We start from the raw sequence: 26856 nt of genomic DNA, 5'->3' as shown, positions 1-26856 counted from the left end.
AGATGAAGACAGTGTACTGAGAGGTGTACAGTGGATCTTCTCCTAAACTCATGTCATTTATTTGCTGACTTTCCACTCTCAATAGTGAAGAAAAGATTAATGATGTGAAGGTCCGGAATTTGAACATCAAATGGGATTCCTCTACTGAGGAGAGGACACTGAAGTAAGAAATACTTTCTTGTTCACTGGAAAAATATACTATTTTAAAAAATTAGAAACATGGATAAGGGAATCCCTTTTTCTTACGAAGTAACTAAAGTATGAAAGGATTTCCATAATATTTTGTATAAAAAACAAGAAATCAAGTTGACATTTTCCTGAAATATGATACAAACCATAGACTAATAGAAAGTCTCAATCAAGATACCAGGTGACTCATCTTTCTTCAAAAAGAACAGGATTTGAGATGATGTCTGAAAAGTGCAATGAAAGAATAGTGCTATATCATGGCACCTTTTGTTCTTCTAGGTATTGGTCAACAAACAACAGTTCTCCTTCTACTGTCCATTCGGTTTAAGGGAGATGATTTTTGTACTGAGCTATATGAACACAGAAATAGCAGAGCACAAGCGTATTTTGTTAAGAACTAGCTGATTTCCACAAGGAAACTTTGATTGACTTCCAAATGCAAGCACAGAAAAATCTCAATATGTGCAGCACAAAAATTAGGAGAAGCTTAATCTTTACCGGGGCTGCCCAGCCATGTAACTACACACTGAGAAAATTTGTCAGCCATTAAACTCAATGAGTATTACCAGCTTTCATGGAGCGACAAGCTAAACAGCATTACCTTCTACAGGCTAAGACAAAGATGATATATACTTACTGGAGTCTCATGAAGGAGAACTAGCTTAGTGACACGAAGATTTACTTGTAGTCCAAGGCTCTTGTGCTGGAAAAGGTTAAAAACCTAAAATAAAAAGAGTAATAAAAATACATGCTTGTATTGTGCACCGCACACTGTAGACTAAACAGAACCTCAAAAATTTCTCAAATTCTGTTGTGACTGCTTTTATTTTCCATAATTTGAACACAACATTAAGCTAATGTATTGTGTTGATCTTCCATGCTTAAGTCAGTATTCATTCTGGGAGCACAAAAACCCCCTTTTCTCCTCAATAGCCATGACCACTTTGGAAACTGTAGCCTCCTTCTCAAAGTACTTACACATGCATTAAATACTAATCACATAAAACTTGTGTTCAATTAAACACAGGATCATGGCCTAAGTGGTCTGAGTCAGGATACGGCAATAATTCTTCCTAGCATTCAGAATAAAATTTTTATTTATTGTCCAGTTTATGCTCCTTCTTTAGAACAATCTTTCATTTCCTACATTACAGATGCTGGTTTTCACTGCTTTATGCACAAAATGAATGCACTACAGCTCCAGATAGAGGTAACTGTCTGACTGCATTACCTTTTGGGCTTTTTCAGCCACTAATGATCACACAATCCTTCTCAACAATGTCATCTTTCCGTAACAAGCATAGATCATGAGAAATCATCCAATAGCCCAGCCTTCCCAACAATATCATGGGCTTCTAAGCAAAAAATCATCTTGTTCAGCTCTCATTTTCTAGCTTCCCTGAAGATATAAGACCAGACAGTACAGACAAGTCCGCAGCACCATTTTTATGCTGCAAAACATATGGAATAAGTCTTGACAGACTGCTCATGATCATGTACTGACTGTCCCTTACAGGTGCTCAGTCAGAATAATTAAAAGGAGCAACAAAATCAGCCCTCAATGCTTGCATTATTGACAAAACGCCAGAATTAATTTTAAATTTCTTACCATGTTTAAGATGGTTAGAATAAACCTTCTGGCAGCATCTGTTCCATGATACGAAACCATAGCTGGATCTGCCACCACAACAGTTTCTATATTGTACTCCTGAGGTAACTTGTAAGAGTATCGTTTTCCTCTTCCACTTTCTGATACTTTTTGATTCTTGGATTTCCTTTTATCTGTAACATAAAACATTGCTTGACAAACTCATCCTTCAATCTACCCCTACCGTTCTTTTTGTATTTGCAACCTATGATTATGGTATAACTATGATTAAGTGGACTGTAATAGCTGTGAACTCCAATACACGCTTATTTAGCACTGCCAATGCTAGAGCTTAGACTGAAGGCATATACGACATACAAATGTTAGTTCACACCAAAAAAACCCCAAGAATCTTATCCAGCTACTAATATAAAGTCAGTCAGATTCTTTGCATCCTTTCACCTAACATACTTATATAGCCTCCTAGTTTGTTTTGTGGGAGAAAACTTAATTCATGTTAGGTTTGATGGAAAAACAGTCTCACTGAGATTGCAGAATTATCATCTGCAGAGAAAATATCTTGATGTAACTCTATCTTAGCATAAAAAAACAACAAATACAGATTTTCTAAGAATTTAATATTAAGAAAATACAATTTCTTGATTTGAAAAGACAAAAGAATATTTCAGATGAATGATATGTAACATAGAGGTTTGTTGGAAACAAAAAAGTGAAGTTTTACTAACACAACTTCAAAATCAGTGCTTGCTGTCATTACAAGTAGTTAAACAACAAAACCGAATTCTGGAAACATGCTTTTAAACCTACAAAAACCTTCAAATCAAAAACATGTTACATTTATGGTAAACTAGAGGTTACGGCTCTTGCTAATTTAAAATCTCAACTCCAAAACCATGACAAAATCCCCATTACTACTACAGTACGTATGAAAAAAAGAAAAGCTAATTACACAGAAACAGTTCAGGCTAGAAGGTGGTCAAATATGCATACAGCAGTTAGCAATGATATTTAAATAATTTAATTTAAAACAAAATATAAAACTCCCTGTTGCAACAGCTAAATTCTGTTAGATCCCCTTGAGAGGACGTAAAACTTCTGGGACTCATCTCATTGAAGTCACTGAAATCAAGTTAAATTTTTTCCAGCTTCCACAATGGAATATTAGGCTCTTTGTTTACAACAAAAGTGATGCTTAAGATGACAATTATAAACACATGTCCTGGAAACAATCAAATATTCAGAAATTTTGAGGAAATGTTTTGCAATTAATCAGTCTCATCTCTAATATGAAAGTTCCTGCACTTCATTTTATAACACATGACACTCTCCAAAAAATAAGTCACTCTTCAGGAAAGTGCTAAAAATACGTTTTAAAAGTCACTGAACTCACAAAATAACTTTAAAATATAAGATACCAGTGGAAAAAAGATCCCTGATTTAATATAAATATATGTTTAATACAGATTTAATGTAAATATAATGTAGATATGTGCTTTTCAATGTAAAAAGTATAAAGTATCCATGCTTAAAACAGGTTGTCCATCTTTTTCTGTAGTCATATGTTAAACATGTGATTTAGTGTACCCTGCTACATTTTAGAGGGGCTTACTGATTCCTGCACAAATGGTGACAATGTAAGATTTACTAACACTGATAAGTATACAAATTTAATAAAAGAACATATTGTTCAGAAATAAATATTTGGTGTTTGATTGCCTAGAACTGGAAACAACTTATAAATTTATAAGCTATCTAAAATTAATTTTAACCTCTCCCATTTTGATCCTGCAGACACTTGCTTAGCCTTATATGTACAGCTAGCCTCCAGCTTTACTCATGTTTTCTAACTGTGGATTCACAGCCTGGTTTATAAAACACTGAGTGTTTTCATCACTCTTTTGAGAATAATTTTTAATGAAACTTCAGTGTCAGGATTTGTGCCAAAACCCCCACACCCTACAAGCTATAGAACTATGACTTACCATACAAGCATCTAATGCTGCAAGAGTAGGCTATAGATCTACGTTTAAATAGCAAAATCATTTGGGTTAAAAAAAGATCTCTCATAAGCCATCTGGTCAATCCATCTTCCTCTCAGGAGCAGTGATTGATACCAGGGCAGCTTCCAGCAACACAGTTTATTCATTGTTCACTTCTTTGTAAAAAACAGCAGCTAGTGGTTGAAAACTTTAAATTTAATATTAGCATGGCCATTCAGAGAAGCCTGCTAACACACCTCTATAAAAGTTATAGCTAGCAGTGCATTCTTATTTAGAATTGACAATAGGCAGCCCACAATAAAATACAGCATTGTGCTAAACACTAAGGTCACTGCAGTTGGAAGTTGGAACCTGTCTTTCAGAACTGTAGTGGATGAGAAGACTGCAGAGCTCTGTAGACAAGCCAGCTGCAAGGGGGGCAGTGCCCATCATTTGCCTCAGATATCTGCCAGGTTAACAAACAAAAGGACAATCTGTTCTTGGCCAGCCAACCTTTTCCAAATTGCTGGCAGAATTCCTTATCACATGAGATCTCATTTATTTGAAAATTTTAGCTGTTCCCTAAGACCATTAAATAAATAGAATTAGTAATTTTGGTACCAGTGGTATTCAAACAACTGCCATGATTACCACCAGATAACAGGTAAAGCAGGCTTTGGGCAAAACCACTTAATTCTTTACATTCCCAGAAATAAGTAAAAATTGCAAAATTTGTTCATTATTGAGGGTATAGTATATAAGAGATAATAACTCCTGCAAAAAAAACCCCAACATCAACGCATGTGCTAATAAAAGTCAGATTAACTGAAAATATCCCTGCTTTCTTGGGATTAAAGATTTATAAATCTTAAAATTTAATTACATTGGCAAAATAAAAAATAAATACTACAGGAGGTTTCTGTGCAATAAGACCTATGTTTTGTGTAACTACAGAAAACAAGAAGATTCTATATCAATTTATTACTTAAACTCAGCTGACAAAGAAAACTAGAAATACTCTAGTACTATAGTAAGAAGGCTAGAAATACTGCAGCAAGTACATTTGACATTCAATAGGCAATCAAGAGAAAACAGAAAGAAGCATTATAAACCAGTAAAAATTCCCCCCCCCCAAAAAAAACTAAAAGAGCTGAAAATCCAGCTACCATAACCACAGGTTGCATAAAATATCTGAGCCAACAGGCTATGACTACAAGACTCCTGGACACTTGCAAGTCCTCAGACAAGAGCATTCCCTGAAAACATCTACATCAGGCCCAGTCTACAGAGCAATCACCATTGCTCCCCAGGCTTTATTTTTCCAGGGAAAAGAAAATGGGTACCATAGCCATATGAAAATTGCAGTATTCTGGTCAGGCAGGAAATATTGAGGGTCTTAGGAAACCATGAGCTGTACCTCCACTATATCTTGGACAGGGATTTAAATGTCTTAATGCAGAGTGTCAACTTGTTTCCAACCCAAGGAATGGAAATCAATACCTCAGGTAGCACTAGTCTCCATCTTGTGCAATCTCATAGATCTAGACCTATGACCAATATTGTTTATGGATTTTATTTCATGATTATCACATGAAAACAGGCTGTAGAGTAAGAACCAACACAGCTCTCCCAGCTGACTGCCCAGTCTACATCCCACAAAGTTAAACTTCTGCTTTTGATCCAGTGAAACTAGCAGGTTTTTTCCTGCAAAATGGCATCACTCTAGAAGGAGAAGTACCATTTGGTCATAACTCAGAACAGTATGTGGTCTATCACCAGAACTGAGGAGAAAAAAGAGGAGGCCTTCTGTGTCCCAATTACAGAAGGGATTCAAAATTTAGATCTACTATATCCTGGGTAAAAACTCTCACTCACTAGTCTGTGTAAAAAGCTATGACTGTTTGAGAAGGTAAATACCCCCCCTCCCCCAAAGTGGCCCAATGCCTTTACAATGAGTTAGGTTCACTGTAGAAACAACTTCAGCCTGGAACAAGTGCTTCAGATTAGGTAGACACAAACCAGTTCAGCTATCCAATGTGGTCCTTTGCTCTAATAGCACCTTCTTCTCTCACATTTTCTCTGTAACACACTTGTGAACTGGTTGCTTTGAAAGGTTTCATGGGACATGTGCTAAAGAAAGGTGTGAATTGTGAGGTCTATGTATGTGCACCTGGTTCACACGTGTAAATAAATCACACACACACACACACACAACACGATACACACACACTCTCACAAATCCAGAAACCATCTGCTTCTGTTGGCACAATTCTCTCCCTCCCCTAATTAATAACAAAAATACACCCCATTCACGAAAACAAGTTCTTTGTTCTCTCCAAACAATTTTGGCTGTGTAGCATCTTTCAATCCAGCCCACACCAGTAAAGGACAACAGACAATACCTTCTTTGATTGCCTCTTCTAGTTCTCCATGAAAAGATATTATTTCCAATAGTGATCCTTCAACACATCCAGCACAGACATTCATTCCTTCTAATAATTACAATTCATCACTGGCAATACACATTTGCTTGATAGGTAGCCAGGCCTTGAGGTCAATTTGGCTCAAAGCCAGCATCATAAATACCTGTCCCAGAGCACATATTCTGACACATGAGTACTGTAGAAGCAAGATCCTGTTGTAAGATAGGTCCATATCGCTGAGAAGTTGCCATATTGCTGAGATAATAGTTTCTCTGTGTCACAGAGCTACCACTCTACCTTCCAAAGACAGCTGTGCATAACCTGAGAATATCAGAGAGCCCCATATACTCATCTGTTTTGTTTTATTGATCTATCTAGTTCATGATTTAACTTTAAATTCTCAAATACTGCTGTAAAGGCTTATTTTTGTTGCTTCAACCTACCTTCAAGGCTGTGCCTGTATCACAAATGCTTTGATGATATTAGCTAACTGCGTATCACACCAGCAGATTGCTCATAGCATAGACAGAGCTCTTATGCATGTGATTTACTGCAGCCCTGCTTAGTAAAATAATCTGTAGCAGCAGAGTGAGAGACTGGTCTTGCTAGCACAACAGCATCAGTTAGACATTGCAGATATTTATACCACCCTGGCAACAAGGTTGTGCCAGCAGATGCCAATCAGTTATGCACAGCTTGAGTGATTTTGAAAGTTCAGCCTGGTATAGAGAGAATGAACTTATTTCAAGCAAATAGTTGACAGACTATTTGCACCAAGTCAGAGCCTTGGGCATAAGATTATTTGAACAGAATAAACTGATTTACACATTTTAGAGCATAAGAGAAAGTGAAAGGATAACTGGTAACAAACAAGGAAGAAGAATACTGTCCTTACAGAACAGTTTACATCTTTACTCATTATCATACACATCATGTCTTGTTACTTATCAGATGTGTCTCTCCCCTTTCCCAGTGCACACATCGTGCATACTTTTTATTTTCTCTCTTTTTCTCACCCCCAAACAAATGCAGGCATGTGTCCTCTATAATTCACTTATCATTAATAAGGAAAAATAACTAGATATATGTGAACAACTTTTGCTAATACGAAAAATTTCACTTTTAGATAAGCATTTGTAATGCTAGAAGAGAAATACAGAGCCTGCTGAAGGAAGTTACATGTCATTTACTTAGTCCCTCTTAGTAACTATAAAAAGAGCTTTGCTTTGTTAATTCATCTTGTATTTCAACCTGTGGATAGATGCACAATTATAAAAACAATAGTTCCAAAATGAAGAAGAATCCTGCGACATTTATGCTGTAACCATATAAAACAGACAGAGCAGTATAAATGTTCAGGAAGAACCACACAGTCACGGAAACATTTAGGATGGAAGGGAACTCCGGAGGTCAGCTAGGCCAAGCTCCTGCTCCCATCAGGGCAAGCGCTGAAGATCAGGTCTCTTAGAGCCATTTCCAGCTATGTTCTGTAAATGTCTGAGGATGTGGACTCCACAGCCTCTCTAGGCAACTCCTTTCCAGTGCTAAGCATTACTACTGAGTTGTTTTGTTTTTGGTTTTTTTCCTTTTGCCCAATTGAAATTTCCTTGAATTCAAGTTACAACTGTTGTCTTTCATCCTGTCATAGCATACCTCTAAGAAAAATCTGGCATCATCTTCTCCCTGCAGCCTATTAGGCGCTAGAAGACTGCAGCTGCATCCTTCCTTTACCTTTCTTTACTTGTTTGAAATAACTCAGTTCCCTCTGTCTCGCTCCAAATATCATATAATCCAGCTCCCTAGCCATGTCAGTGCATCTCTGCTATTTATTTCTGTTTTGTCAATATCTCACTTATACTAGGTTAGAAGACATGGAAAAAATGCCTATAAACGTGCACTCATTCTGGTTTATTTCCTGTGAAAAAATAAGTTCTCACAACAACATTAAAAACTCCCTCAGCTCATGTTGAAGTCAGAAGACTGAGATGTCCTCTACCCTTTGAAGAGCTGATGACGAAGCAAAAACAACAGAACATCATCTTTTACAAAAGTAATTCTCCCCCTCTCCATGTAAAACTTAAAACTTAATTTAAGTCATCACTATGTGCCAAATTTTTGTTGAAACTCTTCACAACTTCATCTACCCACCATTAAGGAAGATGCTTTAGGATTGTTTCATACACTTTTTCTAAGTGTCGATCATAGAACAAGAACATTGTTATAAAAATAATTTCAATTCAGTGTCAGACCCATTTGGAAGTTCAAGACTTATTATTAACCAAAACTGGGATGAACTGTGCTAATGTTTTAAAATGGAAAATTAAGTACAAGAACTTTACATACAAGTAATTAAGCAACTACAATCTATTTTTTTGTCCCTTTCTGTCTTTGTAATTATTGAGGTAAAAAAAAAAATGACCCAAAGATTTCTACTTTCAAATATAATTGGACATTAAGAAGCAGTATCTATTCCTCAATGGACAGTTCCCTCTTCCAGGAAGTGAAACGTCAACCTCAGCATGCAACCTCAAAGTCCATCATAAATTACTTCTATAAGAATAATCACATATGCTTTCATTGAGGGTTGGTTCTACTATCTACATATCTTAAAAACACATCTGCTATTATACATTAGATCTTTTCGGTGAGATTTGTACATTACCTGTAAGAACACCACAGTACTGATTCTGAGAAACTGCCTTTTCAGTAATTTTCTCCTCTATGGACCTTTTTCGTCTGTACACCCTGTGTGCATGACCTGTCACAGCCAAAGTGCGATTGACTGGCTCAATAAATATGAAGTCCTCATTCATCTGTATAAACCCCATCTGCAAAGAAAAACCAAAAGGAACACATAAGATAGGAGTTGAAGAAAGTATGAAATTGTGCACACAGTCCTGCAGAAGGAAAAACCCCATAAAATTCCATTTAAGAGAACCCTTTGTTTTAGTAACCTTACCAGCAAGGTGACTACCTTTATATTTTACAAGCCTTTCTACTTAAATGAACTAGAATATATTTCATTTATTTCAACTAAATCTGGGTGGGTGGGTGGCTACATGCCAGTAGCAGATGCACAGTAAAAGATTTGGAATGTTAAAAGTTTGCTTTGGGAGACCCATGGGGTCATTTAAATATGTACAGCATGTACGGAAAAGTCTATACACCAGTTTTATTACTCAGTGTATTGTCACATTTTTAGATAACTACATTTAATGAAATAACTTATGGCATAAGAATACATTCTGAACAACTATAAAGCTGGGAAAGACATCTTGTGATGCTCTTTATACACTTTTTCAAATAAAAAAAAAAAAAAGTATTAAAAAAGGCAGCAATCCCTCCTTGGTTGCTAGCAGCCAAAACAGAAAAACATTCTAATACAGACATTTAGTAGGTTAGCTCCCCCTCTGTCGCAACATATTTATACATACAAACATACATTAAAAGCTAACATACCAGATGCATATCTAATATTACAAGAGTTTGGCTAAAGTTTTAAAAAAATACTATAAAACATATTTATATAAATACCATACAAGCCTAACTCAGCTCAAATTGTTAAGCTGCCAACACACAAGTTCTTATCAAGAATAAAGCTGAAGACAGCAAGGTTTTGTGGGCTTTTTTAACTCCTAGAAAATGTCATCACCAAGACTGACAATTGACTTTCTCATTCTCTAAAGTTAAAAACCCATTAAACAGTTCTGCTACAAAAAGAAAACAATGTGGCACATATGGCTAAGAGAAGCAGAGCTCTTCTGCATGTTTCCATGTAGTAAGAATGGAGAGAAACAGAAAAGAATTTTCTGTCTTCTGGAATTATGTAGATGCTGTTATCACATTAGGTATTCTGCCTGAAATATGGGACAAATCATAAAAAAAAAAAAAAAAAATGATCCAAATAAGAAAAACAAAATTAAATTTTATAGGTGGTACAAAATATAATTTCCTTCAAACATGTGTGCATTACTTTAAAAAGAAAAAACACAACACAATCTCTCTGCACATTCACATTAAATAAATGTGAATGCATATATTTAATTTTCAATCAGCGACACCAGCTGCAAAATAGTGACAAAGGTTATCATTAACATTGTACAGAAACATAAGAGTAGCTGGGTTTGTTGGGCTGTTCTGTTTCCTTTTTGCCCTTACTTTTTAGGTCAGTTTATCTGCATCATGAGCTTTAGATGTTACACATTTAGAAGATTGGCTACTTATGTATTGCTAGGTACTTCCCCTCCACTTACAAGATGCCACTTCTATATATCCTGAATAATGTTACCTTTACATAACAACTAACTTTTCTAATATAAACTATAATGTTAAATGACTTCTTATTTAAAAGCATAGTTCTAAAATACTAGTAAAATGCATAAACTATTTTTCATTTGATTTATATGTCTAATGCTGAATTTCATTCAGACATAGATCTTCCAAAAAATCATTATTTAGCCTATGAGAAAGATGCTGGTAAACTCTGGGTATAGAACAGGAATAGCAGCCCATCAGGTGGTGGTGCAGGTTTCCCCTTGTCCATCTAACGAAAAACAAGGCCTTAGTCCACCTTGAACAAAGACTCAATCATACCACACTTGCCATATTTCTGGATTCATTCTTATTGCTGCAAAATGAAACCAAGGTTTTTAGATGCTGTGCCAGCTAGACATACTGAGAAGCTGTGCTAGGACAACTAACATTTTATGCCTTCCTTCAACTCCTTACATAAACCAAAGGTTAATCCATTGGTAGAGAACTCAAAAAATTATGGCCAGTCTCCTGAGAGAGAAGTTGAAGAACTGAATACTGATATAAAATTTACTGAATAAAATTAACCTCAGTTATATATATTCAAATGGGTAATTTTGAGACACATCTGGATAATCTAATAATCTCTGTGATCATTTTGACTGCCTTTGAAAAAATTTTTACTATTTCTCCACCTCTTGGACAATTTCACAGTGAAAGAATGGATGATGAAGCTAAATCCTTGCCAACCATGCCCTTATTTTTTCTTAATCATTAGAAATGGAGTTAAGAAGATCTTCTACCATAAAACTAAACACAGAAAGCAGAGAATCAAAGCCATGCATTAAAGCACCACATATTCAACATGTTTTCAGATATGACAAGGCCAAATACAGGCTTCAGACAGTTCAAATGGCAAACCTTCATGTTATGAAAATACACAGCAAAACAAAGATTTAAAAAAAAAAAAGTAAAAAAAAAAATCATCTAGGATACAACTGTGAGGTTCTGAGAAACTGATCTTTCTTCCACAAGTTTCATCTTAAGAGCTACCACTGGTCACAGCTGCAATTGAAAAGGCTACCAGAATGGTGGACTTATGCAAAAGTAACATAACATGCCATTCTTCCCCCTGCATTCATATATCCCTGCATTTTGAAGTTTCTTACCTGAAATAAAACAAAACTTAAAAGTAGCACACATATATCTCAGTAGATTTCAAGCCCAAGACAACCTCATTTGGCAAAAAATTGCTCAGACCTCTTAAGTAAGGATGAACAGGGTACTTGCTCTGCATTTCACTTACTTCATGCAGTAGATTGAGACCCTAAGTACAGGGCAGACAATCAAATGAGCATGTAGAGCATTGTGTGGGACTAAGCATGGACACTCTGAAATAGACTCACATCTACCACATATATTTTAAAGTGGACACTTGCCCTCATAAATGAAAGCTTTCCACAACATACATTCCTATCATACCAAAGACTTTTCACTTTCTTAAAAGAAACAAACAGAAAAAAATCCATATGGAAACACCAGCCCTTAAAGCAAACTAACATTTTGTCTTACCTAAAATAAACATAGTTTACATCTGAAATATACCAATAATCACAAAAAGGAGGCAGATCAGAATTATTCTAAAATATGAAAGCTGAGGGTTTTTTCTTACATCCAATTGGAAATATCATAGGCGACAGAAGAAGAATGAAAAATATCTGAATATTCTGTGCAATTGCATCTGATAAAAGTAGTACGAGCAACTGCTATGCCATCGTATTTCTAACTTCTGTATTAGAACACTCACACTAATCTTTTCTGCCCAGCATTTCTTTCCTAAAAGGACAGCAATTTCTTGTCCTTTCCTAAAAGAACTGCAGTTTCTAAAAGTGAAGTAAATTTGTGAAGACCACCTATGCATATAGTTACTAGATACTAGGTATAAGCCAAGAATTTTCAAGATTGGCAAAGATTTCTTTAAACTCTTATATAATCTTACTTGCATATCAATTCAGAGTGACAGATGTCAGAACATTAAGCCTTTTCAACTTTAAACAAACTAGTTTGCCAGCTCTAAAGGGTGACTCTCAGTGGTCTAAAATTTATCATTAGTCACTTACATAGTAGCAGTTTCTAATCCTGCAGCTTGAAGTGGCAAAGCAAAATATTTCATTGATTAAACAATTCAGCACTGTGGTGGGTTGACCTTGGCCAGCTGCCAAACACCCACCCAGCTGCTCTCCTACTTCCCCTTCCCAACAGGACAGGGGAAGAAATGAGATTTTAAAAAAACAACTCACGAGTCGAGATAAGGACAGGGAGATCACTTAGCTACTGCCATCATGGGCAAATAAAACTTGGCTTGCAGAAAATTAATTCAATTTATTACCAATTAAAACAGATTTGAACAGTGAGAAACAAAGACAAATGAAAACACCACCTTCCCCCAAGTGGCATAGGGTGCATGGGGAATAGTGGGTACCATCAGCACATTAACAGTTTCTCTTTGCTACTCCCTCATCCTCATACTGGAAGGCAGCATTCCTCCAGAATGAGCCTGCTCAGGCGTGGCCTCTCCAGAGTCTACAGCATCCTTCAGGGCATACCCACATGCTGTGGTCTGTGGTGGTTGCTGTCATCATCACCATCCTCCTCTTCTACCCTTGGTGTCTGCAGGGATGTTTCTCTTACCTTTTCGCTCACTCCTCACACTGCTGAGCAGTGCTTCACCTTTTCCTTTTCCCAGGGGCATTGCCATCTTGGCTGAGGGACTCAGCTGTGACCTGCAGCAGGTCTGCTGGAGCCCACTGGAATCAGCTGTGGCCAGCACAGGGTAGTCGCTGGTATCATCCCACAGAGGCCATCCACACAGTTAGGTACTCGTCCCCCTCTTGCAGGTTATTACTACCAGCTGCATGCTTGCATGGACACAGGTATACCTAATAATAGTGAGTTCCCCTAACAGAGCAGTAGCTTCAAAATTTCATAATTCTCATGTGAAGCAGACTCTCACTGTGTTACACCTTTCCTGTTTTGTCTACTCTTGTCTATTCATACATTCAACAGACATCTTAAAGTAGATTTCCATAATAAATGGACATAGCACTGCAATGTCATGACCTTGATAAAAATTTTGCCTGCAGTCTACTTTCTGCTATTTCGTAAAGTAGATGCACACAGTGTGCAAGGACAGGCTGTACAAAATTGTACTTCTTCACTCTCTCACCATACTGCCCAAGGCAAGTAGCAATACTGGCCACAAACCAACAATTTTTCATAGGAAAAACGCATCCTTATCAAATGTATAAAATGTACATGTAGTTTTTTAACAAGCATATTACAACCATCAGCACCTAAGCATTAATGTCATCTGCAGTATAAAAAGTTTTTCTTCGATGTAGAGTGCAAGAGACAATTCTTGTTTACTAGTTCAATACCTACTAGTTTTGAATCACGTTCTGTTAATCTTAGACTTTGTACTATTTGTAAAATATCCCAGAACTGAAGATTTATTCTTGACTAAAGAGGATAAAATCTTTAATTCGCATATCAGTATTCCACTCTGAAGAAGGTTTTCCTCCATGATTTTAAAAGTTCAAATTAAATTTAGTATCATGATTCTATCAGGATCTGACTTCAGCTGAAACACAACCAAAATAAAAGTCTCCAGCTCTTACTAATGCAATAGTAATATTATAGTCATATCTACAATAAAGCAAGCTCAAACAACTTTTCAAACTGTAAATAACAAGGTAAGAACTTCACATGTTCTTGTTATCCAAACACACTACAGCGTTCCATCTTCAAGTACCTTCATTGCTGAAGGCTGAAGAAACAATTTCATAAATGCCAGCAACTTCTGACTTCAGTTAACTGCGTTTCCAAGCTTTGCACAGCATACACATGGAACTTCTAAAGGAGTTCTCCGTCTACCTGCTCACTCTACTCTGCTGCAAAGTTAGGAGAAGCCATGGCAGGGAGAAAGTCACTATTATCTCTGTTGACAAGCCTTCAGCTGCCAACATAGCATTCAATGCAATCCCTTCTGGGATATTTTTTTTTTTTTTAATTTAATGGTAGGAGTGTGTCCTAATGAAGTACACATATATGCACAATACCATACCTTATAGCCCCAGAAAAACATTAAGACTGTTACACAGAGATTACTTAGTTAAAAGCATGCATTCAGCTACTGGTCCCAAACTTAATATCTGTAGAATTTTTCCATGGCTCTTAAACTCCTCCAAACTCCTCTGCCTCCAGTCTGGTTTAAGATAAATACTACCCTGAATCTTTACAAAAATCAGCCTCTACAGGATGCTGCTCTCATGATGTTTAACATAATGAGTACTTTTATCAGAACAAGCTTATGTTGATATACAAAAGAATTTCTCCATTTTTGTTAGATACAAATGAAGTTGAATAATGAAGCATGCAAAACTGATATGGGTTTGCAAAGTCTGACACATTTGAACAGGGGTTGTTATTCACATAACCTTACCCACCTGAGCAAGAATTTCTCAAGCTGACGGTGGAGAGTGAAGTGTAAGCTTATCACAGAAAGGACACAAATCCAAAGGAATGTGATTTGTTGAAAAGAAAATGAAGTAAAGGAGATCAATGGATAAAAAAACCTATAGACATCATGTCTGCCCATGTGGTTGTTACCCTTCGAACTTCCATTTGACAATTAATTCACTGCTGGCCAAACCCTAAAATGTTTGGCATTTCCTCCAGATTAAAAATCTGATGTTTCCCAGTCAGAAAGAAATTATTTCCTTTTCTAGACCTAAGTCTCCCTCTATAACCACATTACTAGAAATTAATGCTGTATTTGGTACAAGTGCTGCTTAAATTGCCAATATTCTAATATTTGCCATGATTCTCAAACTATCTTCACAGTGCAGGATTACATCCAAAGAAAGTACAGCCTAGTTAAGGAGTGACCACAAACAATCACTGACCACCACCACAATAACAATATTTTAATAGGGCTGCGTGTGCAACAAATTACTTTGTAACACAAGTTTGTGATCTATTGCAAGATTTTACCAGTTATTTCAGATATTAGCTTTACTGAATATAAGTACCTAAAATAGATTTTAGCATTTGTGTCCTTACTCTTTGGACCCCACATTCGAAACATTTTCATTTCTCAAGAGATTTTTACAGAGAAATCTTTCAATAAAAATACATAAATCGCATAATTTTTTTCCAAAATCTCCCCTTCTCAAATCTTGACATCCTGTTCCTCAAGGAAATTTCCCATCAAGCAAATTTATATTCAGCCAGCTTTCTCAGGCTGGCTGATCACCTGCACCACTGATACAATTGACGATACTGAGAAAAAAAATCATATCTATGTTAAATACATATGAACAACTGGACTGCATCAGAACAAAGGTCCACCCTGTGCACTATCTTCTCTCTGACATGTGTAACCAATAACGAGAAAGACCATAATAACAGAGCAAACATTTAGTTTGTATGCTCACAGCCTACAGAAAACTCCAGTAGCAAACTGGTACCAGTAGTTTTACAGTATGCACAAACTTTAACTGCAGTGGAAATACACAAAACAATTCCTCCCACTCCCATTTGCTCATTTACAAGATTACAAGTCAAAAAACACTGTTAAAGAGTTATTGGTAATGCAGGAATGATTCAAGTTCTAGAGTATGAAAAAGAATTACAAGATACAGAAGTAAACTAGTTAGCTTTCTTTTTCCAACCACGGTAAGATCTCAGAAATATATCAAGACCATTAATAAAAACCATGATAAGAAAGATATGGAAAAGGATCTATTAAGATCCTAAGGTACTGAAGGGTGGACAGAGGATTATTTAATTTTCATGACTTACAGACTCCACTTTCTTTGGCATTTTTTTTAAAAAGCATCTTTTTTTTTTCCCACTTTATAACAAGTGACATACAAACACTGTTCTGGTGATCCCTGCACTGTGAGTGCTTAAAGACATTGTTGGTTAAGTCCAGCGCTGTCCTTCAGCAGACCAGAACTCAAAGGAGACAACAAATTCGTAGCTTTGGAAATGATTCAATGTTGTCAAATATTTGCTAGTAATCTCCCAATCTGTAAAAGGTTGACAGCCTCCTAAATATCACTTGAGAGCTGTGATAAATTTAATGTACCTTGGAAACAGGGCAATTGAGGCAACATGACATATGGTCATAACTGTGAAACTGATAGGATTGCAAAATGCCTATTGATTTTCATTCAAGTTTGCAGACATTCACTAGGACCTCAAGAAAGGCTGCTTTGATACAACTACATTCTTCCCATTAAACTGAACATTAACTTATACTTTGCAGCCTGAAGCCCCTTTATACATCTTGGTTCTTCCATTCCACGCCACAAATACCTTTCTTACCAATGTGCACCACAACCAGACTTATTCAAAACCTCCACCTCTAAAACCTCCTACACTCAGCAGCAATACTACTTCTTGCGTGCCTCCACTGCCAAAGTGTGCATCTCCTCTTTTGGCCAGCCAGACTGCCCATATTTCTTTCAGGTGATGTGAAGCACAAGAAATAATTTCTTTACATAAGGCACTGCCATTCAGCTACTTGTTGGCATCTTGCCTCTGTGCAAGGTAGAATTCCCTAATGCTTCAACTTCCATTATAAAACAACAGATATTATTCAAGTACATTTTAATCTGGAGGATGTAAATTACATAATCTGTAATTTTGTCAGACATTCTCTGAAATCTGGAAATACATGAAGTGTCACTTGATTTTAAAATCAGTATAGCTGTCACTCTGAAGATTATCAGGGAGCATTCAATAATACCGTTTTATGACATACCACTGCATGAATTGCAACAAGATATGGATAGAATTAATTCCTCAACCCCTTTTCTTTTTTCATAAAAGTGTACTGGAAATCTATTAATACTATGTCAGCTTTTCCCTATTCTTTTGAATTATGCTTATAAATTAAAAGTTCCAGTTCAAAGTTAAATCAAAAACCATATATATTTTATGTGCAGTTAAGTCATAACTTAAAAAAAAACCCAAACAGAATAGTAAATACTGCATGACTGTCAAAATAAAGTTCCAGCAGCAACACTAACTTTTGCTCTGACTGACATTCCATTTTTTTAGCACTGCAGCACGAATGCTACATTAAAGTTTTAAAAAAATCTTAGGTAGAAGAGTTTTTTGAGTAAAACCAAAATGCATCTCATTATAGAGGAAGCTCTTCCTGCCCAGACCTAAAAAGCAAACCCTTTACCTGGTCTGTGCAGGGTCCTATACCTTTCAGTTACTATACCTTTCTTTTACTGAAGATCAGTGGAGAAGCGGCAAATGTACTAGATGGTAAGACAGCAACACATTCTTTCATAGCGATGCTCCAAACTCGCTGTCTACAAGCTTCCCATTATAGTTTCAGATTCTGAATTTTAGTTATTCAGTTCTCAGTGATGGGTAACCTACCTTGTTGAAAGACTTGGGTTCTTTCAATGGCATTTTGCTGAAATACAGCTAAGCTAGGAAAAAGTATTTCAGTTTCAACTGGGAAGTTGGTGACAGGATATATTCTCTGCGAGAACCCCACAGCTCTGCAAAAACCTACTCACCAAACTGGTCCCAAATAGTGACAATTTATTGAATGAGCTCACATTTCTTTCCTAGATAAAAATCTGAGATTAGAAGGCAAGCCTCTAAGATTAGAATGCATATCTCTAAACTGCAGACTGCACTTCTAACATGTAAGACACAAAAAAATCTGCATAGACTTATTTACACATTGGCCATTTACAAAGTATAAATACCCTAAGTTACATGGCTAGCTTTTAACATTTGGGATGTATTTTTAATTTATGCAAAAGGCATCTGCAGAAATATCTCAGTTCTCTTTCATGTATTCTTTGTGATGGACTTAGAAGTTAGACAAAAATGCTTCAGTATAATTTGTATTATTAGGCTGTGAAGTCCACAGCTTACAATGATCAGTACTCACACCTCCAAGATAAAGACTTAGGAATCAGAACTTTTATAGGGCACTTTTGGAAATTCTCATGTCACATCTGAGATAATTAACCCTCAAGGTGTAATCTGCCTGCACAGCTGCAATGCAATGTCTTTGAAGGTAGAAGACACTTTTTGTTGTGATAAACAACAAAACCAGATATTATAAATCTAACATAACCGTAGATAGTTCAAACTGTGATTTTTCAAGCATTTCAAAAGAGCTTTTCAATGCTTACAGGTAAACTTATTAATAACACTAAGCTTTAAAATGTTTCAATTAATTCCAGCTTTAAAAAAAGGAAGGAAAAAGCTATAAAGGCACACGTATCAACAAGCATCTACGTCAAAAACCTATCTGTATCACTACAATGTTATAATCTCCTTATTCATGTTGCATATCTGTTCTTTGTTTCAGCATTGTCACTTTTATCATAGGTCCCAATGTTTGAGTTTACCATAAAACTTCTCACCTCTTGCTTTTTCTGTCTAATGGAGTCTTCCAGATCTACAACAATCCATGTCAAAGAGGAAAAGTTGGAATACTCCCCATGATACATGATTGTCATAATAAAGGTGTAATTTTGATATCATATTTGCATTTCAGAATACCAACTGGACTTCAGCATCTGTGATGTATGGTTAAATTTCTTTTTAATCAAGACACTATCTAAAAGGGTGTGTTATGAATTGGCACACAATTCACGAGGCGAACACAGAGGTACAAACACCTGTTTTGGTAAAGACTAACACAAATTTCAGAGTAAGTACAAATTCTCTAGTTTTCAGCACAGTATCTCCACCTATCATGATCACCATCTTAAGGAGATGCTGTTTAAAAAATCTGTAATTTTGGAATAACATTAAAATATTGAAGTGGTTATTACCCTTGCTTCTCTTGCCATTTTATAGTGTTTTACAATGACTATACAGAGAAATACATACTCCTCTCTCTCTGAAAAATCCACAAAGATGAAGGAAGATAATTGTTATTACCCAGCAGCACTCACTGTGCTGCTCACTAGTAAACAGTTATTCACTACACACAAAATGAAATTGTAAATAAAATACACAAAGTGTATCAATTCTAAATTAGCTCATTTCTTTTAAGTGCCTCTTTTAGACAAAAGCACAAAATGTGCTTCCTAAATTCATGGTGGTGTTTTAAAATCAGGTGTTCAGTCACTGCCATCAGCAGTGAAACTCATGAACCTGAAAAAAGGCCCTCCAAGTGCCACAGCCTTCTGTGCAATGTAACAGACTGTAACATCAGGTTCAAGTGACCCCCTCCTCATATGCCAACTTCTCTCTGTTCTTCTCAGAAATACCAATTGGCTATAGACTCTTGCAACAATACTGTCACATCACTTGTGGAGTCCACCTGTTCAGCTTGTGCCACTGTTTCCAGAGAAGACAGTGCATTTTCAACTACCCTACAATTGCCCTTTGATCTCCAGAAGAATTCAGCAGAACTGATAAACCAATTGTCAGATGGTGAAAATAGGTGTTTGAATCCTCTTTCCCCCACCGAAGAAGGTCTTGCCCAGGTTCTGGTTGATTAAACTGTGTCTTAAAGGATCAAAAAACCATGAAACTTAAGCAGTACCTGTGATAAAGGACAACACACCCCAATACATGAAAAAGTTGTGTATTTTGTGAAAGAGAGGAAAACCCAGCAGGAAAAGACCACTTGCTATCAAGTGAACAATCTGGACTTCTCAAGTGCTGATTGAAGCACTCGGTATTAACACAGGTCATGCATGATTTTCTGAACATATAACATTGCCTTGAAAGAAGCCAAGAGAACAGTTGGCTGATTCCTCTAGTAACTTATCTAGCACAATGAATTTTCAGGGGTTTTTATTACTGTCTCAAAGTAATAAAAAAACATTTAATCTTTTTACTCTAGCCAGGAAATCAAAGAAAGAATTACACATCACTCATGAAATAGTAGGTTGGCTTATAAATTTCACTTGAATATTAAAAACAGACTCGGCTATACTCAACTTGCTAAATGAAATCCAATTTTCTCTTCATAATGTGCAGCATGCATTATTTCATTATTCTCATTATACTACCTTAATTCTCAATGCTTAAGTCCTATAGTATTGAAATATTAGTAAAGGATAAGAAAGAGTCTAGAAAAGAGAATGCAAATTGTCTTTGTATTTTAGATGTGTTAGATCCACAGATCAAGTCCAGCCCTCTATCCATTCAAGATGTCATAACATAGAGGCTTTCTTACACTTACCCTTGTAACACAGATCCTTTATTTTTTTAATGTATTTCTTTGCTGTTACTGTTCATTAAAGTAGTTTTGATAGAACTGCTGCTCTATTATTTTACTATTCTTATTTGAAATTTGTTTCAGATCTTTCTCTTCTAGAAGTTGGAAATCTTTCCAATTTTCTAACCTTAATTTCTTCATGGTCATTATTTTAGATCCACCTGATGCTGGGTCTACAATGTTTTCCTCCTTGGCCAGCTTTCCAGGCTCCTTGATATTCACTCCAGTGTTTTTATAAAAGGTAATCATATCATATCACACTTTCTTCTGTGTGATGATAAACACAGCAGCCTTTGACTGTTGCTTGATAAAATAGGCTTTACTACTGCAATTATCCTTGTAGCCACAACTGAATTCTTCTCTCCGAACATCAGCAAACAGAACCGCAAGCCGTATTTCAGCTGTCCTTTCACTGCAACCTCGTGAAATGAGAGTAAAGTTTCTGTTTCCCCACTAAATGTCCTTCACCAGTTAGATGCAACTTTCACATACACATCATGCCAGATCTCTCATAATGATCCTGTGATAAGCAAGTATGCTCCTCCTGCCACTGCCAGCTAAATCATCAGCCTATAAAGCAAATCTATAAATGTACTGTAAAAGTATTAAGTCACACTAGAAGCCACTTACAACTGCCTTTGGTCTGTTTAATTCTCCTGTGCCTCCCAGATCTGAATTTACCACTAAAGCAAAGTCAACTCCCCACATGTTGCTTTCAATATTACCTCCTGTTCTTACACAAGCTAGGTTCTTCATTACTATAAGTGGCCAGGAGCTTTCCAGCAAAAGAGTGGTTTTTCCCTCAAATATACTGCATCAAAAATACTGCATCAAAAACAATCAAAAAGAATACGCTCCTTATATTATAAAACACTGCCTTCTCTCTACATTAATATGAACAAGAGTCATACTGAAAACTAGCCAAAATTTTCTGGACCCCTGTCTCTCACTATGCCAGCTATGTTTGTGAGAGTAGGACTTCAGAATGATCATTGCAAATACCAAAGGTACATCTTCCATTGACAGGCAGCCATCTTAACATGGAGAATAAAGTCTTTAAAAAGTGAGAGCACAGAGCAAACACACACATAGTAGGATCATTAAAGAACAGAATTCCTACAATTTTCTATTTCCAATTTATTTTAAGGTCATTGTTACTGCTGATATTCTGTTTTTACATAAATACCTTTTTTCATCTCAGTCTCCTAGGTCTAACTAGTCTTGTCTATTAGTCTTTGACACTACCTAGTTTTCCTGTATTGTAGGGCACACATTACTAGCTAGATACAGTGGTGAAAATTTCATCTAAGTAATGTGCCAGCAGGTTTGTTACAACATCATAAAAAAAAAAAAAAAAAAAAAAAAAACACAAAACCACAAAAACCCAAAACCAAAACCAAACTTTAAGAAGTTCACTGAAATTAAACATATGTTATTCTTTTCACAGATTTATTGCTTCAACAGCACATTGTAAATGGACTTCACTGTATACTCTTTTTCTGGCAGCAGTTGCCCAGAAGTATATTTTAATTGTAGTTTGCTTTACTCAAATTAGATGTGTCAAAACACTGGAAGAGGCTCAGTGCTTTAAAACACAGAATTCATCCCAAGCCCTTTTAAGTCTTGTACTGAGAAGGCACAGCATAAATTAAACAGACATTAAAAAGCACGAAACCCTATAGTTCTTAAGATGACTCTTTCTGGAACAATTACAGAAACCTGTCCCATGAACTAGATGCAACTATGCTGCTGTTTCTCTCCACAGAGACAAGTATAACCTGTTCCAGGTTGAGGTAACTGAAGTATCTTTTACAATAATTCATTGAAACCTACTACCATAACACAATTCTAAGCGCTATTTTCAAATGTTTCAAGCAGAAATGTAATAAATATGAATTACAAACTCCTAAAGATAAATGTACCATTCCTATAGCCTATTTTCCTAAAAAAATGGTAACCAAACCAGCTATGTCTAACTTCAGATAACTTATTACAAACGTGTCACAGAAAGCTAGTTCTGTTACCTAATGATTTGCCCCATAGAAACTAGTAATCCTCAGATAATTTAAAATTTTGAGGATTGAAGACGTATGACCAGACAAAGAATGTCATCTATGAGCCAGGTGAAAACATAAAGAACAGGGATAGCCAACAAGTCGCCCATCATCTTTACAGCTGCAGAATGATGTGCATGTGGATCTCAGGGAGATAGCAGTCATGCACGTGACCTCATTTTAGTATCATATAAAATATACTTATAAATATATCTTTATGAATAGTTATCAGCAGGAACCTCATGAAATTCAGCAAGGATGAATGCCAAGTGCAGTGCCTGAGACAGAATCACCCCCTGCACTGGTACGGACTTCTCACTGAATGCATGGTTGGATGGATGAATGGATGGACGGATGGAAAGCAGATCTGCTAAAATGGACCTGGTGGTCCTTATGGGCAGTAGGTGGAGCATGGAATACAACAAAGGGACATATGCAAATAAAAAGAAAAAACATGAGGAAAAATTTATACAATCCTACTGAAGTGTCACATACATTCAGAAAGAAAGAAAATCTACTCAAATATCTTTGTCCGAGGTATTAAAAAAAAAATCAACGGTGCTGCAATTCTGCACGAATAATAGAATACTTCTGTGTATACAGTTTCTAAAAGATAAAACAGCTTGTTCAGTACTTATTCAGTACTTCTTCAGTTTAGGCTGAATAATCCCTACAACTGTTCTGCTGTAATTTGTTTTTTTTTTTTTCTGGTAAGAACAGCTGAACTATGCCACTGCCTACATCAACATCATCACCTCTCACAGAGGGGACATGTACTTGGCTGTGATGTTGTACTAAGTTGATACTGTCCTGTTCTCTAAACTCTAGTCCAATTCTATTATTTACTTTTTTCTCTGTCTTTGTTTTAAGTTTTGAATTCTAACCTTGTTCTGTCACTGCCTTGCAATATAAATTTGGCCAAGATATTTATGCTCATGTATTCTTAACTAGCATTCAGTTTGGGAGTGTATATGTATATGCTGAATACTAATAATCTGAGACATTCAAAACTAGTGGCTATATTTTAAAATTTTGACATAAACCACAATATAAAGACTAGCTTTCAATTGCACATCTACAAAGCAAACAGTTGTGGTTGCATGGAAACACACACACATGAAAAATGTTTGACAGAAGCATAAACACTCTAAATGCCTCTTTTTTTTTTTTTCCTATTACCATGTTACAAAGTTAAAATTACTGTGTAAATAATTTTTTTTTTTTTTTTACTAAATTGCAGCTACCCAGATTTTGAATACGCATTCCCCACAGCTATACACCTATTAATCTACCAAGCATTTAGGCTTTACATCTTTTAAACAAACAGGGGAAAAAAAGAGATGAAAGAGAGAGAGACTATACAATACGGAGATGATCTGGATTTCAAGTTTGCAGTACATGAAATTCCATTTTCTTTCCCATACGCAGTTTCATTTTCACTCAAGTATTTCACAAATATATCTTTAAAATAATAAATTCAAAATTATTAACAACTGAAGATTTATATTTAGAAACTACAAACAAAGAAATGGAGTCTTAACCACAGGCATGTCCTTATTTTCTTTCCTTATGCAGCGCCCTGGAAGTTTATGAGGTACAGAAAGTCTATTACTCTTAACACAGGTGATGTTATTTTATAAAATTTTAAAATCAAATTATCATTTCTGATCCAAGTGCTACAAGCCAGGGTTAAAATGGGAAGTCAACTTTACATTATGTATGTGACAGTCAATTTAAAACCTGTTTTCAAGGCACACTGGGTTAAAGACACTGCAAAAATTTCTTTTTAAACTAACTTAAATTTAAAAAATATATTGTTTGCATTTACTCCAGATAACTATGTAAGGATTGACTAATATCACTAAGAATAGAGACAGCTATTATCAAGCCAAAGTTCATCAGTGGTGCGGCTATTAAATGTGCAGAGTATCTTTAACTTCACACGAGGCACACTCTGCAATCCTTAAGAAAACTAATATGGTATTTTCAACCTTAGATGCCTAAACCAATACAGACTATGTCACAAAAGAAATCATCATCTATTCTGCCAACCCATCATGTAATAAATTACTGGTCTCCTTCTGATTATTTCTTCCTTTACTCAGTAACTCCTACTCTTTATCTCGGAAGGTTGAGCTGATTAGTAAAACTAGTTAGATTCTGGAATTATTCTTATCTGTCAAGTAGTTTTGCTTCTATTACAGAAGAAACAGACACTCTGAAGAAGGGCTAGAAAGCCTTAAAGTCTATTTATTCCAATGACATAAATTGAATTAATAAAATAGGTATCTTTGGTTCAGAAAGCTTGCCGAACATTAAGTATTTATTATTTTTTAAGAATAACGACACTAGTGACCACCCTACATCTCTTTCAAAACCACTGTGTCTATGTCAACTATTGTCTAGCCCTCATTCTATGGTAAGAGGGTAACCACATTATAGCTAAGATCAGAAGGCTTTCTCAATTTTTGTAATGTTAAAAGGGAAGACAAATGATGCAACATCTGTGCAAAAGTCATGAACTGGCCACCTAGCTTATTCTTCTTCACTTGCATGAAAAATATACTATTAATCACAATTTAATTTAATGTTTTATCCTACTAAGAGAACACACAAACTTTCTGTACTCACAGCTCTAACTGGTCAACTACAATCAGAATAATTTTTTTTTTGTTAAAGAAGTTCTTTCAGTGGTTTTCCAGCATTTTGGCCTTCAGGTTTAATATTCTGACCTGTCCCTATGTGGGCTAGAGAATTACTTTTTTATTTTTGTGCGTTCTCATTTTCATGTAGGTCTGTATTTCAAGAAGCTGGAAGATCACTAATAGTATAGCAACTCACAAAGACTATGCCTTCAGTTTGGCATATCAAAAACACAGTGATCAGAGCACAGTTTCCAAATGAACTGAAGGAAGTAACTACCATTACAAAAGTAAGCATTAACCAACTACCAGGGGTGCTAAATCGAAGGAAAACATTCAAAGATATCAAACATTTGAGTCCTATGGACAAAGATATTAATTTTGTTCCCCATAAAACCATACTTTAAACATATGTTTTATTTCGTTGCATGACTTCAACTTCATTGTTGCAGCATGCACCAACTAACCAATGAATAAAGATGCTTCTTTTCTGTTACCTGAAATGTTCTGGAAAGCATCAATTCATTTTGCTTCAAAAAGTATGCTGCAGCAACATGATCAACCAACCACAGATGACTAATACTGAGCAACAAAATAAACTGCAATCTCACTGAAAACCAGGATACAATTATACTTGAGCAAGCATGACACAGCCGTTTACTTGCACAATTCAAAGTGCAACTGGCATAAAAATAAAATTTTAAAATGGCCACCTAACCTCTAAGTTATGTCTATCATGTTGTCATAATCAAGGGATGTATGATGTTAACAATCACTTGGGTTTATTCATGAAGTACATGCTATATTAAATGGAACACCACCACCGATTTACTACTAAAAAAAATAAAAATTCACAATCCCAACCATATCCACTTTCCTGAATAAATACAACTTCTCTAAAGTAAGCCAGTATTTAAAAAAAACTTTATTCCATAAAACTTAAGTTAAAAACTATTTACAATAAACAGGTTTAGTGATATTCCAGATTATTCATTATATAACATTTCAGTAATTAATAATATTGTGTAAGAAAGTCCCTTCGCAGAGCTTAACATGACTAGTCCCAGAAAAAGCAGTATCTATGGAAATGTATCACCTATGGAAAAAATTCTTGCAATTAAAGACTCAGTGCTTCTAAAGATGTGTTTCTTTAGAGCATTTTGGTGTAATATGAACAGTACTTCTTGTGATAAGACAAAAAAACACACTCTTTTGGAGTATGAATTGAGCTGCTGTACCTTTAGCTAATGAAACTGCATCAGCGCATCAATCCCATTTCTTTAGTGCAAACCCGGGTTTAATCCCATCAGAATCTACAATGCTATTTTACGCAGGCAAAAATGTAATAGTACACAAAGGATGAGCACAGAGCTTTCTACACTGAGTCCCATGAAGGAGATTTAAACATAAAATACCAGCAACAGTGT

The 26856-nt window shown here is 35.8% G+C and overlaps 1 protein-coding gene across 2 annotated transcripts in view; it reads right to left on the bottom strand.

Moving 5' to 3' along the window:
* Positions 1-26856, bottom strand: part of LOC113490054 (A disintegrin and metalloproteinase with thrombospondin motifs 19) — a 241011-nt gene that overhangs the window by 115891 nt on the left and 98264 nt on the right. Inside the window, exons 2-4 of one of the 2 annotated variants that reach the window (XM_026866233.1) lie at positions 8863-9028; positions 1799-1971; positions 827-910 (exon numbers count right to left, since the gene is read on the bottom strand). In XM_026866233.1, coding sequence (XP_026722034.1) covers positions 827-910; positions 1799-1971; positions 8863-9028 — 423 coding nt within the window. The remainder of the gene's footprint in view (positions 1-826; positions 911-1798; positions 1972-8862; positions 9029-26856) is intronic. The other variant, XM_026866234.1, reaches the window with a different exon arrangement.

The sequence above is a fragment of the Athene cunicularia genome (genome assembly GCF_003259725.1).
Source record: "Athene cunicularia isolate RWA chromosome Z unlocalized genomic scaffold, athCun1 chrZ_part2, whole genome shotgun sequence".
In the NCBI taxonomy this organism is placed as follows: domain Eukaryota; kingdom Metazoa; phylum Chordata; class Aves; order Strigiformes; family Strigidae; genus Athene; species Athene cunicularia.
Note: the sequence above shows the minus strand (reverse complement) of the source record. Positions and strands in the feature narration are given on the sequence as shown.